At 45.2% G+C, this 18016-nt stretch overlaps 1 protein-coding gene across 2 annotated transcripts; it reads left to right on the forward strand.

The window, feature by feature from the left end:
• Positions 1-1146: 1146 nt before the first annotated feature.
• On the forward strand, positions 1147-17543 carry NELFB (negative elongation factor complex member B). Of its 2 annotated transcripts, none has more exons than XM_032233544.1 (13): positions 1147-1252; positions 4025-4188; positions 4272-4371; positions 6578-6808; positions 7901-8086; positions 9332-9444; positions 10658-10760; positions 12298-12393; positions 13350-13492; positions 14393-14499; positions 15518-15659; positions 16580-16688; positions 16915-17543. In XM_032233544.1, the coding sequence occupies exons 1-13, from the start codon at positions 1250-1252 to the stop codon at positions 17053-17055; spliced, it is 1638 nt and encodes a 545-aa protein (XP_032089435.1). In that variant the 5' UTR covers positions 1147-1249; the 3' UTR covers positions 17056-17543. The 2 variants fall into 2 exon arrangements, with proteins under 2 accessions (XP_032089435.1, XP_032089434.1); XM_032233543.1 differs by lacking the exon at positions 1147-1252 and adding an exon at positions 2718-2904.
• Positions 17544-18016: the final 473 nt, after the last annotated feature.

Below are 18016 nucleotides of genomic sequence, written 5' to 3' on the forward strand. Positions count from 1 at the left end.
GAGAAGATAGAGAAGGGGGCGGGGGGGAGAAGCGCTATCTTCTATTATGCTCCCAGTTCTCTAATTTGTAAATTTCAGCATGAAATATTTAACACTGCTTCTAATTTGCATATAACAGCATGCATATGCACATAAAGGGTAATGAGAAAGAAAGAAAGAAGGGAAAGAAGGAAGGGAAAGAAAGAAAGAAAACAAAAAAGAAGAGAGAAGTGAAAGAGTAAAAGAGAGAGAAAGAAAAAAAGAAAAGCTAGATAGGTGGGTGGGTATGTTGTATGTATGTATGTATGTATGTATGTATGTATGTATGTATGTATATGTAGAGAGTGGGGAGAGAGATACAGAAAAATAGATAGGTATGATATGAGAGAGAGAGAGAGAGAGAGAAATTTGCCCTTAAATGAAATCACTTTGGCTCTTTAAGAAAAAAAGGGCATATAAGACTAAACATTGTTATTTTATTTCTAAATTGAACTTTTCAGAAGGAAAAGCAGAATCGAAAAAGGAAGAAGAGGAAAAGCAAAGGGCAGCACAGATAAGAGATAAATCTAAGATTAAAGTCAACAAAGTACTCTTTCTCTCAATATTATGGAGTTTTCTTCTTAAGCGCATTTGCTTAGTAGACATTAAGGCTTTACATGGGGAGCATCCCAAATTTTTGTTCTTACCGAGATGCTTTCAACCATTAATTTCAGACAAGGAATTTTGAATGCCTCATTTGCTCCCTGGTTTATTGGTCCAGGCAGGCTAATGGGAAGAAAAAGATAATGAAAACACTTGGGGGAGGTGGGGGAGTGGAGGAGACCCCTAAAATTAAAACTACTCCAGTATCCTGCTGTGTCCAGCCAGATCCATCTACATCCTAAACCTGAATTAAGGAGATTCACTTATTTAAAAAAAAAAAAATCTTAAGAAATCATTAAAAAAAAGAGAGAGCGTCAAAACCAATGTATATAAATGAACAAGGGGCAATTGTGGCTTATTTCTTGTTTTTCACACTTGCAGCATCCCCATGACCACATGATCAAAATTCAGATGACTGGCAACTGACTCATACTTATGACCGTTGGTCATGTGATCCTTTTTGCGACCTTCGGACAAGCAAAGTCAAGGGAGAAGCCTGATTCACTCAACAACCTTGTCACTAACTTAACAGCTGCAGGGTGTGCCCCCCCCCCGCTTAAATACAGTGGCAAGAAAGGTCGTAAAATGGGGCTACCGAGTGACTGTTACAGGAGATCCTCAACTTACAATGGTTTGTTTCATGTATATATTATTTATTGATTGATAGATTTGATTTGTCAATCGTTTACAAGATAATAGATATAAGAAGAGCCGAGGTGGCGCAGTGGTTAAATGCAGCACTGCAGGCTACTTCAGCTGACTGCAGTTCTGCAGTTCGGCTGTTCAAATCTCACCGGCTCAGGTTGACTCAGCCTTCCATCCTTCCGAGGTGGGTAAAATGAGGACCCGGATTGTTGTTGGGGGCAATATGCTGACTCTGTAAACCACTTAGAGAGGGCTGAAAGCCCTATGAAGCAGTATATAAGTCTAACTGCTATTGCTATTGCTAAGAATAAACATGAGTATGAATGAAAAGGGTACAAATAAATGGGGACAGTAGGACAGGGATGGAAGGCATGCTGGTGCACTTACGCAAGCCCCCTTTACGCCCCCTCTTAGGAGTGGGTGAGGTCCATGTTAGACAGTTTGAGGTTGAAGCTATGGGGGTTTGGGGGATGAAATTTATTTTGTATTGCATTGCATTACTATATTATGTTATGTTTATTATATCAGTGGTAGTCAACCTGGTCCCTACCACCCACTAATGGGTGTTCCAACTTTCATGGTGGGCGGTAGGGGTTTTGTCCGATACTGAAGCACTTTCCTTTTTTTTAATTTGACTTTTTTTACAAAATTCATAGCATTATTTAAAAACATTTTCATTAGGTTTTCATAAAATCACCATTACTGTGGAACCGGTGGGTGGTTAGAAAATTTTACTACTAACAGAGATACAAAAGTGGGTGGTAGGTATAAAAAGGTTGACTACCCCTGTATTATATTATATTATATTATATTATATTATATTATATTATATTATATTATATTATATTATATTATATTATATTAATTATATTATATTATATTATATTATATTATATTATATTATATTATATTATATTATATTATATTATATTATATTAATTATATTAATTATATTATATTATATTTATTATATTATATTATATTATATTATATTATATTATATTATATTATATTTATTATATTATTATATTATATTATTATATTATATTATTATATTCTAATATATATTATTCTATTCTATTCTATTATTCTATTAATTATATTAATTATTATATTATATTACAAATGTGTATGTGTATATGTGTGTGTATGTATACATATACATATATATGTACATATACATATACATACATACATACTACATACATACATACATATAAAGTTGAGTTGAAGTGCCTGATCAGCCTCGGGGCTAAACCTTCAGACGAAGCTGATGCCATTTCCCCCCAAATAATCATTTTGGGCGTTTTGCTTAATTTTTGTGGGGGTTGTTTTTTTTTTGGGGGGGGGTGGTTGGAACGAAGCGATGCTTTTGGGATCGCGAACCGAAGCGGAACCTTTTACGGCCGGGGCGCGGTTTCCCGGCGGGACGCCTTAGAGCACCGGAGCGGCGGCCGGTGGGGGGCGCCTTTCGCCGAAGCACCGCAGCCGTTACGGGGCGGGCGGACCCCGCGCGGGCTGCGGAGCCTCGGCATCATGTTCGCCGGCTTGCAAGAGCTCGGGGTGGCCAACGGGGAGGACTTGAAGGAGACGCTGACCAATTGCATGGAGCCCCTGAAGGCCATCGAGCAGTTCCAGGTGGGGGGAAGTGGGGGGGAGCTCTTTTCCGCGTTCCCGTTGCCATGGGGACCAGAGCCGGGGGGGTTTAGCATGCAACTTGCCCCCTTGAGTCCTCTCCCACCTTCCCACGGCTTGCAAACCCTGAGGAGGGGGGTGTTGCTCCTTGCACGGTCCTTCCACCCGGGTGCAAAAAGCACGCAAGTCCCCGCGAGGAGGAGAAGATGCTTTGCCCACCCCCTCCTCCCTTCCTTCCTTCCTTCCTTCCTTTTTCTCTCTCACCCTCCTATATTTCGTTTTCCATCTGTCTCTCCTTCCATTTCTTCCTTCTTTCCTTCCTTCCTTTCTCCATCTCTGTCTCTTTCCATCTCCCTCCCTCTCTCCCTTCTTGTCTGTCTCTCCCTCTCTCTCTCAAATCTATATCTAACCTATATCTTATCTATCTATTTATCTATCTTTATCTAATCATTTATCTAATCTATCACTATATCTTTCTCTTTATGTATATCTATCTATCTATCTGTCTAATCTATCACTATCTCTATCTTTCTATCTCTTTATGTATATCTGTCTCTATATCTATATCTATCTATCTATCTATCTATCTATCTATCTATCTATCTATCTATCTATATCTATCATCCATCCACCCACCCATCTTTATCTATCATCTATCCATCTTTATCCTTCCTTCCTTCCTTCCTTCCTTCCTTCCTTCCTTTCTTTCTTTCTACTGAATTGCTCCTTATAATCTCTCTGGGTCTGTTGCAAGCCACACATTTGGCTGTGCATGCATGCATGCATTCACACACACTGCATTGGGTGCAAGGGAGCTAACAGGTTAGCCAAGATTGAGGGTTTCCCAGCCTGAAAATCTAGGATGGATTTTAGTCTGTTTTTGGCCTCCAGATGTTTGAACTGTCTTCCTCTTCTCTCTCCCTCCCCCTGCCCTGCCCCCAATTATTAATAAATAAATAGAGGTAGTCCTTAACTTACAACAGTTCATTTAGTGATCAAAGTTACAACAGCGCCAAAGAATGTGACTTAGGATGGTTTTTCCAGCGTTATGACCATTGCAGCATCATGTACCAATTACCAGCTCTAATAATCTGTTTGAATCCCACATGTGTCGTGTTGACAGACAGAAAACGGGATCCTGTTGCCCTCTCTTCAATCCGCCCTCCCTTTCCTGGACCTCCATGGCACCCCCAGGCTGGAGTTCCACCAGTCGGTGTTTGATGAGCTGCGTGAGAAGCTCCTGGAGAGGGTCTCGGCTATCGCCTCTGAAGGAAAGGCCGAAGAAAGGTAGGTTGGCTGGACCACTGTAGAAGGGCATCTACACATCGGGCTAAAAAAATTGACCTCTGGTTTCTCCTTTCTTCTCCCAGGTACAAAAAGCTGGAAGATCTCCTGGAGAAGAGCTTCCCTCTGGTAAAAATGCCGTCCATCCAGCCGGTGGTGATGTGCGTCATGAAACATCTGCCCAAGGTAGAAACTTAAGAAAATCAGTGTTGAAATTGGATGCCACCTGGGTATAGTAAAAGAGTGATCCGTGGTTTGCTTAGGTGGAATTCAGGATCATTCTTAGGAAGTCCTGTGACTGCCTTCCTGCCTGCCTGCCTGCCTTCCTCCGCTCCTTCCCTCCTTCTTTTGCTCCCTCCCGCCTCTTTTTCTCCTCCCCTCCTCCTTTCCTTCCTTCCTTCCCTCCTTCCTTCTTTCCTTCCTTCTTTCCTTCCTTTCCTCTTCCTCCTTTCTTCTTCCTTCCTTCCCTCCCTCCCTGTTTCCTTCCCTCTCTCTCTCCTCCCTCCCTCCTCCTCTTTCTTCCTTTCCTCCCCCTTCCTTCGCTCCCTCCATGCTTCCTTCCCCCTCTATCGCCTCCCTCCTCCTTTCTTTATCCTTCCTTTCCTTCCTCCTCTTTCCTTTATCTCTTCCTCCCTCCCTTCCTCTCTCCTTTCTTTCTTTCTTTCTTTCTTTCTTTTTTATTTATTTATTTATTTAGTTTGTCACTCCTGTACAAGATAACAGGAATAAGAATAAGCATGAATAAGAACACAGGAAATGGGTAAAAATAAATGGGGACAGTAGGACAGGGACGTTAGGCTCATTAGGCACGCTGGTGCACTTATGCATGCCCCTACTTTACTTTACTTTACTTTGCTCCCTCCATCCTTTCTCCTTCTTTTCCTCCTCCCTTCCTTCCTCTTTATGTAGAAGTCCTCTGTTTAAACAAAACCCTTTGTTCAGAACCTCATGTCTAAGTGCTATCAGGTCCAGAGGAGGCATTTTGCATCCAAGGTATTTCTTTCTCCCTTCCTTCCTGGCTGCATTCTAACACCAAGAAGGACTGACATTGTGAATTACGCTTCCTTGACTCAAACTCACCCTGTGTCAACATCTTTACAGATTGCGCACATCTTTTGGTTAAGGTCTTGACAGGGAAGAGTGGGCTACGGGACTCTGGTAGCTGTTTTCCTCTCTAACTTTAGAAACCGTTTTATCAAACTCTTCGTTGCAGAGCCTAGAGAATGGTGAGGTTCGCCTATTGTGTCAGTGTTTGATTTGGCTTGGTTTTAATTTGGCACGTTGTCAGAAGCCAGCCCTTAACTGGGCTTCGTGGGTTAGCAGAACTAAAAGGAACTCGGCCAGTGAGGAACTGTGCAACAAACCATGTTTTTAACAGAATATGGCCTGGAACAAGAGAATCGGTCCAGTATCTCCCCTTGGAACCAGGTTGTTTTTTGAAATGGCTGCTTTTTGGGACAGAGAGTGAGTGATCCTGGAGTCCTGAACAACGTGGTACTGTGAAAACACCCTAAGACATAGCACCCAGACGTTAGAACTATGCTTAACCAGGTATTCTAGATGTAGAAATATGGCAGAACAAGAACTACAACACACTAGAAGTAGCATTAGAAAAGCATTCAGTACAGGCTGAGACCCTCCTTTTGCATTTTGCTCCTTGTTTGAACCCAGCTTCCCGTGTTTATCCTTTTTGTTAGTTTGCAACATGAAATAAAAGATAAAGGTTCCCCTTGCACATATGTGCTAGTCATTTCTGAGTCTAGGGGGTGGTGCTCATCTCCGTTTCAAAGCCAAAGAGCCAGCACTGCCCGAAGACGTCTCCGTAGTCATGTGGCCGGCATGACTCAACGCCGAAACCAGGGGTGGGATTTGGAGGTTCTCCAAACTGGCCATAATGTTATGTCAGAGTTTGTTGCATAAATTCAAATCCAGAAAGCACACACACATAACTGATTCAGCTGGATTCATGAACTTCTTTATATACATAAGAATAGATGAATAAATGTACAATACCAACAGGTGGTTCTTCCAAGTAAACACAAGGCAGGAGAGTTACAGGCAAACTGATAGTTTCATTTCAGCAGACAAGCCCAGACAGAGTGCTAGTTTACTTCTCAGAGCAGCAGACTGCTTAAGTTTCTGTTTCAATTCTCTGCACTCAGGCTCAGATCTGTTTAAGCTCCTATTGGCTGACTTAGTTGCTATTGCCTATTCCTTGGCTGACCTTCTTCCCATGTCTCTCCCAGTCATGAATATTTTAACATGCTAGCTACAGGCTCTCACGAACCTGGGCGAACCCCTAGCAGCCAACCCCTGTTGCTGCCGTCCACATATATAATGTCCAAGTTCTCTCTCCCCCCACACCCCATTTTTTTTTCCCATTAAACCCAAGGTTCCCGAAAAAAAGTTGAAGCTGGTGATGGCTGACAAGGACCTGTACAAAGCCTGTGCTGTGGAAGTGAGACGCCAGATCTGGCAAGATAACCAGGCTCTGTTTGGAGACGAGGTCTCCCCGTTGTTGAAGCAGTACATCTTGGAGAAGGAAAATGCTTTGTTCAGTAACGACCTTTCAGTGCTGCAGAACTTCTTCAGCCCTTCCCCTAAGATGAGGCGGCAGGGAGAGGTAAGCACCAAGAAAGATGCTCCAGCGTGGTTGTTGTAAGTAATTGGGCCACCAGCAGGCCAACGTGATATCATGATTCGTGCATCGCGCGGATAAAGAACTATTTGTCCTTCGTATATTGTTGAATGAGAAATGGTGCGGTGGCCTAGAGGTGGAGCTCTGCTGAACAAAACTCTGCTCTGGTGACAGGAAAGTCATCCGGCCAGTAAACACCCTTCTAGCTCCATTCAGTTGCCCCAGACTCCACCCTGCAAAGGATTATGGGGTCGTTAAATGAGGATGATGATACTGTTGAATGAGAAGTTCCGTGATTTTTCACTGTTATGGGGCTTTGCTAAGTTCAGATGGGGAAACTTCCAATGTAACATTAGCCCAGTCTCTCTGTCTCATTCTCAACTTATAAAGCCTCAGTAAGACCAGCCTTGGAATCTTGCATCCAGTTCTGGTTGCCAAAATATAAAAAAAAGATGTTGACATTCTAGAAAGAGTGCAGAGAAGAGCAACAAAGTTGATTAGGTGGTTGGAGGCTAAAACATATGAAGAACAGTTACAGGAGCCGGGTATGTCCTTTTTTTTAATTTTAAACACATCAACAAAAACAAACACATAACTTAAAACAACACAGGAACTAAAGGTTCTGTCGTATAGCAGTTCCGTATCGGTGTATCTTTACAATTAGTATCTTCCCTCCTATATGCTTATATCTTACATTTGTGGCCCCCTTATTCATTACTCATTTTTATGTACAATTCCATTCTTGTTTATACATAGCTGTTTATATCAGAATATCGGCTTTACTATCATTTAAACTGCTCATTAGACTATCATTTAATTACTATATCTTAACATATCTTTACTGTCTCCTATCTTATCACTGGGTATGTCTAATTTAATGAAAAGAAGGACCAGGGGAGACAGGATAGCAGTCTTCCAATATTTGAGGGGCTTCTACAAAGATGAGGGAGTTGGCCAGTGCGAATTAGCCGTGGTGAAATGCCCATGGGGAGTCAATGCGTGGTGAGTTGGCCGAGTTGGCCGCGGTGAACTGTCCTAGCCCCCACTGCGAACCCTGCTTTGTGTCTTTGGGAACAGGTGGTGCAAAAGCTGACCCAGATGATCGGGAAGAACGTGAAGCTGTACGACATGGTCCTCCAATTCCTCCGGACTCTCTTCCTTCGCACACGGAACGTCCACTATTGCACGTTAAGGGCGGAGCTCCTCATGTCCCTCCATGATCTGGACATCAGCGAGATCTGCACGGTGGACCCCTGCCACAAGGTACAAGCCCAAGAAACGGCGGTTGTAGCCCTCCATCCCTTCCGGAGCCATAGAATTTTGGTAGCCCTCAAAACATCCCCGCTAAGAGAAACCTGAAAACAGACCACCCTTATCTAAAAATCAACCTTATTTTTCTAATTTTTACTTATTTGTATCCGGTCCTTCTTGTTTTTAAAAACTCAAGGTGACTGACATATCCAGCACAAAATTCCTCCTCCTATTTTCTGCTTAGCAACAACCCTGTGAGGTGGGTTCGTCTGAGAGAAAGAGAGGGACTGGACCAAAGTCACCCCACTGGCTTTCCATGCCCAAGCTGGGACTAGAACTCGCCGTCTCCTGGAGATTGGCCCAAATTCACCCAGCCAGCTTTCATGCCTAAGGCAGGACTAGAACTCATTGCCTCCTGGACATTGGCCCAAAGTTGCTCAGCTGACTTTCATACCTAAGGCAGGACTAGAAGTCACTGTCTCCTGGTGATTGGCTCAAAGTCACCCAACTGGTTTTCATGCCTAAGGTGGGACTAGAACTCACCGTCTCCTGGTGATTGGCCCAAAGTCACTCAGTTGACTTTCATGCCTAAGGCAGGACTAGAACTCACCGTCTCCTGGCGATTGGCCCAAAGGCACCCAACAGGCTTTCATGCCTAAGGCGGAACTAGAACTTACTGTCTCCAACTTTCTAACCTCACCGCCAGTCCCCCTAGAACAGGGGTCAGCAACTTTAAACACTCAAAGAGCCATTTGGACCCATTTCCCACTGAAAAGAAAACACAGGGAGCCACAAAGGTCTTAACCGGAAGCCCCCCGTTCAATTCTGAAGCTGACCGGAAGATCAGTTCCCCCACCATAGAGTCTCCTCCAAGTGCGGCATTCTTTTTCCTACACCTGTCGTAACCGAAAGCCCTATCAATGGTGAAGCCGACTGGAAAACCCATCCCTTGCCACAGTCCCATCCCTTGCCACAGTCCCTGGCGCACTGTGCTTCCCCCCCCCAAAAAAAAACCCCAGAAGCTCCTCTCAAAATTGTGGCGCCAACCGGCAACAGGAAGCCACAGCAGAGGGATGAAAGAGCCACACGCAGCTCCAGAGCCACGGGTTGCTGCCCCCTGCCCTAGAACTTCCCTTTCCAGGTGGCTGCATTCTTTCAGGCGCTGCTCTGCCTCTCCTTCTGGTTCGCGCTCTATGTCAAAAATCCTTTTTACCAAAAAAAACCAAAACAAAATATCTTTCTTTGCTCCCTTGGCAGTTCACTTGGTGCCTGGATGCTTGCATTCGGGAGAAGTTCGTCGACAACAAGCGGGCGCGGGAGCTGCAGGGTTTCCTTGACGGAGTGAAGAAAGGCCAAGAGCAAGTGCTAGGGTGAGCGTGGATGTCACTGGAGGCAGGTTGGGCTCTTCCTGCCACTGAAAAACCGCCTGGAGTTAAACCCATTCACAAAATACGATGCGACAGCAGTAAGGAATCTGCTGTTGTGTTCCCTTTTTGGTGGCTTTGTTCTCAACTGCCCGGAATTGAACTGGCGTCGGACGTTTTCTATGTAGGCACGGATGCCTGAATAAACCCCAAATCCCCTTACTTCCCTAGTCTGCATACACCATATTTTTCAGAGTATAAGATGCTCCAGACTATAAGTCGTACCGTATTTTTCTGAGTATAAGACGCACCTTCCCCCCCCCCCAAAAAAAGCCAGTGAAAATTTGGGTGCATCTTATATACTGAATGTAGCCCCAGCCACCCACCAGCCGCAACCCTTTGGCCTCTCTGCCTCCCAGCAATTTACCTCTTTGCAGCAAAGTGGGGGGGGGGCTTGCGGAGGCTTCAATAAGCTATAGCAATCGCTGCAGCCTCTAACAGCTGATGATGGGGAGAAATTGAAAGTGAAACCTGGTGTTTGCTCCAAGTGGCAAATTGGTGGGAGGCCTTTTTTTTTTCTTGTGCTAATCAGGCTGTTTGCTGCAAGGAGGTCAGTCAACAACTATAAATGCCTACAGAATGTTCAAATTATTAGACTTATTTCTTTAAAAGCTGCTTTATTATTATTCTAGAGAACTTAACAAAATGAAGAAGCTTTTTAAAATAAATGCTTGATCTGAAGAGGCCCTGTGCTATTGTTTTAAAGAGTGCTATTCTTTTAAATAGCAGAGAATAACTATACTTCCAGAAAGCACATCAATTTTAACAGCATCTGTACAAGTATAGTCTGAAATGTAACACTACAGACAGTGTATATTGTCTGTACTATTTGTTGCAAAGAGGCAAATTGCTGGGAGGCAGAGGCAGATATTTTTCCCTTGTTTTCCTCCTCTAGGTGCGTCTTACACTTTGGAGCATCTTATACTGCGAAAAATATGGTACCTACTTTTGCGGGGGAGGAAAACAGGGCGGGGGGGATTCTGCCTACCAGCATCCATTGGTATTCATCTGGCTAGAGTCACTTCCTGACCGAAGTTACAACGGCACTAAAAAAAACCAGGGACTTAAAAGGTTGAGGTCCATCATTGTCGTAAGTTGAGGACTCTCTGTAGGTTGCCGCAAAGACGAATTGGATGTGCTTCTGTTTCTCTTTCCTTAGGGACTTGTCGATGATCTTGTGCGATCCGTTTGCCATCAACACCTTGGCTCTGAGTACCATCCGGAATTTGCAGGAGCTGATTGGCCAGGAAGTATTACCCAGAGTAAGTTAGGGATGGACCTTTTCGAAGCGTAGAATCCTAGAGCTGGAAGGGACCTTCAGAGGCCTTCTAGTTCGAGCCCCTGCCCCAAGGCAGGAGATCTTCTTCCACCCCAGGCCTACTGGTTGTCCAAGGAAGCCAAGAGGATTTGCAACGTGTACCTGGGGTTTGGCAATGAAGGTCTCGGAATTGAATTCCTGACTGAGGGGAAAACTCAGAGACGGGTCTCCAAAGCATAACTGAAGGGACGTCCTCTCCCACCCACCCACCCACCCCCCAGTAGAAAAATGACTCCAGATCATCAAAAGAAGTGATAAGATGGGATGGGATGGGATGGAATAAAATAGGAATAGAATAGAATAAGGAATAGAATAGAATAAGGAATGGAATAGGAATAGAATAGGAATAAGGAATAGAATAGAGTAGAATATAATAGTATAGAATAGAATAAGGAATGGAATAGGAATAGAAATAGAATAGGAATAAGGAATAGAATGGAATGGGAATAAGGAATAGAGTAGAGTAGAATAGTATATAATAGAATATTGTATAGGAATAACGAATAGAATAGAATAGGAATAAGTAATAGAATAGAATAAGGAATGGAATAGGAATAGAATAGAATAGGAATAAGGAATAGAATTGAGTAGAATATAATAGTATAGAATAGAATAAGGAATAGAATAGGAATAGAAATAGAATAGGAATAAGGAATAGAATGGAATGGGAATAAGGAATAGAATAGAGTAGAATAGTATATAATAGAATATTGAATAGGAATATGGAATGGAATAGAATAGGAATAAGGAGTAGAATAGAATATGGAATGGAATGGAACAGAATATGGAATGGAATGGAATAGAATAGAGAACAGAACTGAACTGAACACAATGAATTTGTCTTCGGTGCAGAAACTCTCAGTGCACATAAAAAATACATTCAAGAATCATATGATAGAACACTTAGTGATAATCCTAGGATACTAAATAAGCAATCAAATTGTGCTATGAAACAAATAAAACAATATAAATTGAAAGATACAAGCAACATAGTTATAGTCGTAAGTGGGAGGAGATAGGTCATAAGAAGGAAGAGAAGAATAATAGTGATACAGCCTTAGTGAATAGTTTGGCAGTGATGTGAGAATTATTTCTTTAGCAGAGTGATGGCATTCAGGGGAAATCTGTCCTTATGTCTAGTTGTTCTGGTGTGCAGGGCCCTATAGCCTCATTTTGAGGGTAGAAGTTGAAGCAATTTATGTCCAGGACGCGAGGGGTCTGTAGATATTTTCCCTCTTTTTGACTTGAGCAGTAGACAGGTCCTCCATGGAAGGCCGGTTGGTAGCAATAGAAGAGACCAGTGGTGCCACAGCTCAGCCGAGCTGAAGAGCAGCCTTTGTGATGTCACGGCGCACATTTTGGCAATCATTGGGGTTAGTTCCAAATGAGGCCGTAGTAGCTTAATTTCCACTTGCTCATTGAGCCCATTAATTGACCCGACAAATTTTAGCCTCCGGAGAATTCATTCATGTTGTTTCCAGGAAAGCCTAGAGCTCTTGTTACTTCTGAGGATGCTGTCTCTGGGGCAAGGCGCTTGGGATGTGATTGACAGCCAGATCTTCAAAGAACCCAAACTGGTAAGGAGTCAGCATGAACGCTATCGCTCATGGCGGCGGTCCACAACCTTTAGCACACGTCTCTCTCTGTCTCTCTCTCTCTCTGTGTCTGTCTCTCTCTCTCTCTGTCTGTCTCTGTCTGTCTGTCTGTCTCTCTCTCTCTCTCTCTCTCGCAGGCGTAGAAGTGCAAATTTCTTCCAATCATGTGAGTGGAGCTTCGCACACATGCGTGCTTGATCACCACTCAACGAGAGTGGAGCTTCACGCGTGTGCCCATGCCCATCTCCTTGTGGCCAGTTTTTGCACAGCGGCAGCCTGGTAGCGGGCTGCAGCCCAGTTGTGGCCTGCCAGTGAAGCTGGCAGCAGATTCAGACAGTGAGGAGGTTAGGGAGGAACCTGGGCCAGTCCTGGAGTCTGGGGAAGGCTCTGATGAGGGCTCTGTGAGGGGGCCAGAGCCGTAGGCCAGTTATGCCGTATGCCTTCAGAGTCAGACATTAGTGAAGCAGACGAACAGCTGGAGCCTGTTCCCAGTGTGCACATGCGCAGAGTTGCCAGACATAGGGAAGCTAAAGAACAGAGGTCAGTGGTAGTAAGGCCAGACGATGAGTGGCCTCCCCCAGAGGAAATAAAAGAGGAGCGAAAGGGGAATGGAGTTTGCAGGAGACTAAATTAGTTCGCTTAATTGGTTTGTGACTCTCCAGGTTTTGCAGATATCGGCCTGGCAGCTCTCCAAGCCAGAGAAGGTCTGTGACCGTAAATCCTCCCTTGAAAGACTTTGCTGGATGTGAATGAGCAGAAATCACAGTCAGTTAATAAAAGGGTTTTCTGCCGGGACTAGGAGTTTGCTTCAGGCTCTTGGGAAGCCTCAGTCAGAAGATCAGGGGTCAGGGACTTCTGGATTATGGTCTTGAAGGTCTAATCCTCGCTAGCCGTTAAGGACAATGTTAGGTGATACCATCTGCCTTTCTGCATCTCAGGAAGTTGATTTGATCACCAAATTTCTGCCCATGCTGATGGCCTTCGTGGTGGATGACTACACCTTCACTGTGGAACAGAAGCTGCCCTCGGAAGAGAAAGGACCAGCGTCTTACCCCAGCGCCATCCCTGAGATGTTTCCAAAGTGAGTCATTTCAGATTGGGATACCTTTGCCTGTCGGTCAGAACTTTCTGGTTGGCAGAGCTATCAAGGTGGGCTTCAAAGACCGAAGCCAAAATGTAGGTCGTTACTTACAGCCACTGACCATCACAACTGGGACCAGAATGTCCGTTGGTAAGCAAGGCTGCTGTTCACCCACCTCACTGAGAATTCGGGGGGGAAAGCATTGGGTGGGGGTAGGAAATGAAAGTGTTAAGGCACCTGGCAAGAGAGCAGGAGTTCTAGTCCCATTTTGCTATGAAAGCCAGCTGGGTGACTTTGGGTCAATCACCAGGAGACCGTGAGTTCTAGTCCTGCCTTAGGCATGAAAGCCGTCTGGGTGACTTTGGGCCAATCACTAGGAGATGGTGAGTTCTAGTTCCGTCTAACGCATGAAAACCAGTTGGGTGACTTTGAGCCAATCACTAGGAGACGGTGAATTCTAATCCTGCCTTAGGCATGAAAGCTGCCTGGGTGACTTTGGGCCAATCACCAGGAGACGGTGAGTTGTAGTCCTGCCTTAGGCATGAAAGCCGCCTGGATGACAATTGCCAGGAGCTTGTGAGTTGTAGTCCTGCCTCAGGCTGAAAAAAACAAGCCAGCTCACTGACTGCTGGCAAAATTCCGGGAGACCGTGAGTTCTAGTCCCACCTTAGGCATGAAAGCTGGCTGGGTGACTTTGGGCCAGCCCCTTTCTCTCAGCCCAACCCACCTCACAGGGTTGTTGTTGTGGAGAAAATAGGTTTGTTAAATATCTTGAGCTATGCATAAAAGCAATAAAAGTGGCGTATGAATGGGCGAACAAATGAGCAAGGGAGGGGGGTGAAAGGACAAACAAATGAATGAATGCAGCAGCTGAAACTGTTCTCTTTGCGCGCCCCCCAGATTTCTGCAAGAGCAGCGGATCGCCTGTGAGATCGGTCTTTACTATGTGCTGCACATCACCAAGCAAAGGAACAAGAACGCTCTGCTTCGCTTGGTCCCCTCCCTGAGTAAGTCCCCTCGCCCCGGGTCCTCAGTGAAAATGTAGAGAAAAGTGAAGTCCTCCACTTAGGTAAGAAAAACCAAAAGGACACATATAGACTGGGAGAAACCAGGCTTGATAGCAGTGACTGCGAGAGAGATCTTGGAGTCTTAGTGGACAACCAGCTAAATATGAGCCAGCAGTGTGACGGTATCAGCCAAATAAGCCAATGCAATGTTGCATTAACTGAGGGATACAATCGAGATCAAGGGAGATTCTAATACTGCTCTGTAAAGCCTTCGGAAGACCACACACCTAGAGTACTGCATCTAGTTTTGGTCACCACGCTATAAAAAAAGATGTTGAGACTCTAGAAAGAGTGCAGAGAAGAGCAACCAGGATGATGAGTGGACTGAGACTAGGAATGGTTGCAGGAACTGGGCATGGCTAGTCTAAGGAAGAGAAGGACCACGGGAGATAGGATAGCAGTCTTCCAGTATTTGAGGGGCTGCCCCAGAGAGGGGGAAGGGGTCAAGCTATTTCCCAAAGCACCTGAAGGCCAGACAAGGAACAATGGATGGAAACTGACCAAGGAGAGATTCAACCTGGAAATAAGGAGGGATTTTATGACCAAGAGAACAATCAACCAGTGGAACAGAAGTTGCCTTTGGAAGTTGTGAGAGCTTCATCACTTGAGACTTTCAAGAAGAGATTGGATTGCCATTTATCAGAAATGATGTAGGGTCTCCTGCTTGAGGGGGGTGGGTGGACTAGATGACCTATAAGGTCCCTTCCAACTTGTTAATCTGTTAAAAAGCCAAGCTTCCGCCTTGCATTGGTGGCTTTTCAAAGCAGGAAGAAATTGCAAGGCCAAAATAAAAACAAAAACTGCAATGAAGAAATGGTGGAATTATCCACCGTGGAGTCCACCCCCCCCCTCTCTCTTTCTCTCTCTCTCTCTCTCCTCTCTTTAGAAAGAGGGTCGGAGAAAGTGACCCTCCCCCTTTCTCAAAGTCACCCTAAATATCTCTCTGGGTCTTTTGCAGCTGAGACCTTCAACGACCTGGCCTTTGGTGACATTTTCCTGCACCTTTTCACCGGCAACCTCACCTTGCTGGCTGACGAATTTGGACAAGAGGATTTCTGTGCGGTCCTTTTCGACCGCTTCTTCCTGACTGCCTGCCCCAGGTAACACTCACCTGCTTTCCAGAAGGGGGCAGCGGAAGTGTTGCTTCTGCTTATATTCCCCCAGGAAGCCAGGGGAGGGGAAGGGAAAGAGAAGAGAAGGGGAAAGAAGGGAAAGGGAAAGGAAAGGCGGAGTTAGGGAAGAAAAGGAAAGGCAACGGGAGGGAAAGAAAGGAAAGGAAGAGAAGGGAAATGAAGGGAAAAAGGAGAGGAGGGGAAGGGAAGGGGAATGGAAGAGGGAAGAGAAAGAAGAGAGAGGGAAGGGGAAAGCAGGGGAGAGGGAAGGGAAAGGAAAGGTGGATGGAAGAAAAGGCAAAGGAAGGGAAGGAAAGGAAGGGAAGGAAAAAGAAGGAAAAGGAGAGGAGGGGTAGGGGAATGGAAGAGGGAAGAGAATGAAAAAGAAGAAATGGGAGGGAAAGGAAGGGGAGAGGGGAAGGAAGAAAGAAGGGAGAGGAAAGGCAAAGGGAGGAAAAAGAAGGAAAAGGAGAGGAGGGGGAACGGAAGAGGGAAGAGAAAGAAAAAGAAGAAAGGAGCGGAAAGGGAAGAGAAAAGAAGGAATTGGAAGGAAGGGAAGAAAGAAGGGAAAGGAAAGGAGAAGCGAGGAAAGGAAAGAGGAAGAACGGGAAGGAAAGGAAGAGAAAGAAGAAGGGAAGGGAAAAGAAGGAATTGGAAGGAAGGGAAGAAAGAAGGGAAAGGAAAGGAGAAGCAAGGAAAGGAAAGGCGAAGAGAGGGAAGGAAAGGAAGAGAAAGAAGGGAAGGGAAAAGAAGGAAGGGAGAGAGGATGGGAAGGGAAGAACAAAAAAGGAGAGGGGAGGGAAGGGTTGCCACTCGTTCTGAGACAGGTACTTAGGGGCATTGCTGGGAAGAAGCTGCTGGGCTTCCAAGCTGACCCATCAACAGTCTTGTTCCAACCCCCATCCCAGGAAGGACAATGTCCACCGGCACCTGCTGAGGATGCTCCTTCACCTGCATCAAAAAGTGCTCCCCGCCAAGCTGGAGTCGCTGCAGAAGGCCTTGGAACCCACCAAGCAGGTAGAGGAGGGAGGGCGAAGGGAAGATTCCTTGCACCTTCCACGCACAACTTCCGCCAGGGAAAGAGCATTTGGGAGGGGGACGCAACCGTTGGGGCCCCTCCTTCCTCTACCCACAACTCTTGCGGGGCTCCCCTAAAGCAGGGGAGACGGAGGAGAAGCTGCCAGAGGTGGGATATGCTGATAGTTATTTACCTTTAAAAAAAAAAAAAATCTCCTTGCAACAGAGCAGCGAAGCGGTGAAAGAACTTTTCAACCAGCTGGGCGAGAAACTGGAAGTCCGCAAAGCCAGCCCCGTGCCAGAAGCTGAGGCACCACCGATGGATTTGACCCTGTCAACAGTATCTTCTACCCCGGTTCCACCATAGATAGCACCCCCTCCCCATATTCCTTCGAGCCAGCCTCTTGGTGCAGAAGTTACCTGGCTGACCTTGAAGGATGCTTCTCAGATGCCTGCTCAAGTGTCTCATCTCATGGGGTGGGTGCTTCCCTAGAAGAGGGGGGGGGCTGCACAATTAAGGGTAAGATTGGGCGGGGTGTTTGAAGGGGAAGATCATTTAGGGCAAGGGTCTCCTCCAACCATGGTGACTTTGGAAACTTTTGCGGATTTCAACTCCCAGAATTCCTCAGCCAGCCGTTGTTGAAGTCCACCAGTTTTCAAATGCCCAGGGGATTTAGGGTGTCTAGATTAGCCCAGGAGGGGCAGGGCAGGTTTAAATTCCAGATGTTATTTTTGTAAAAAAAAAAAAAAAAAAGTGTGCGTAGGAAACACACTAAAGGAATGATAGACGTTGGGAGTAATTTGTTTGTGCCTTTTTTTCCCCTAGTATCGGAAAAATAAAGTTTCCAAGTCCTGCCTCTGGTTTGACATTTGGGGGTGGGGGTTGGTCCCCCCCCCCTTTTTTTGTTATGGTTGATTTACTCCCCATAGCTGGTTCACTTGGAGATATTGAAGAAGAGATCGGACAATCATTTGCCTGAAATTTATAAGGTTTCCTGAAATTTAGAAGGGGGTTGGACTAGAAGACCTCCAACGTCCCCTCCAATTCTGTTACTCTGTTATCCTATAATCCCAGATCAATTAATTGATGGAATGGCTTGCCTCCAAAAGTTGTGGGTCCTCTATTACTGGAGATTTTAAAGAGGAAATTGGACAACCATTTGTCTGCACTTGTATAGGATCGCCTGCTTGAGTAGGGGGTTGGACTAGAGGACCTCCAAGGTCCCTTCCAAACCTGTTATTCTGCATCTATCCATATCGATCTTAGGTCCATCCACGGGACTGATTATAAAGTGGATCGGTCGTTCTGTCAAAAATTGAACCTCCTC

This window comes from Thamnophis elegans, chromosome 16 (genome assembly GCF_009769535.1).
Source record: "Thamnophis elegans isolate rThaEle1 chromosome 16, rThaEle1.pri, whole genome shotgun sequence".
NCBI classification, from domain to species: domain Eukaryota; kingdom Metazoa; phylum Chordata; class Lepidosauria; order Squamata; family Colubridae; genus Thamnophis; species Thamnophis elegans.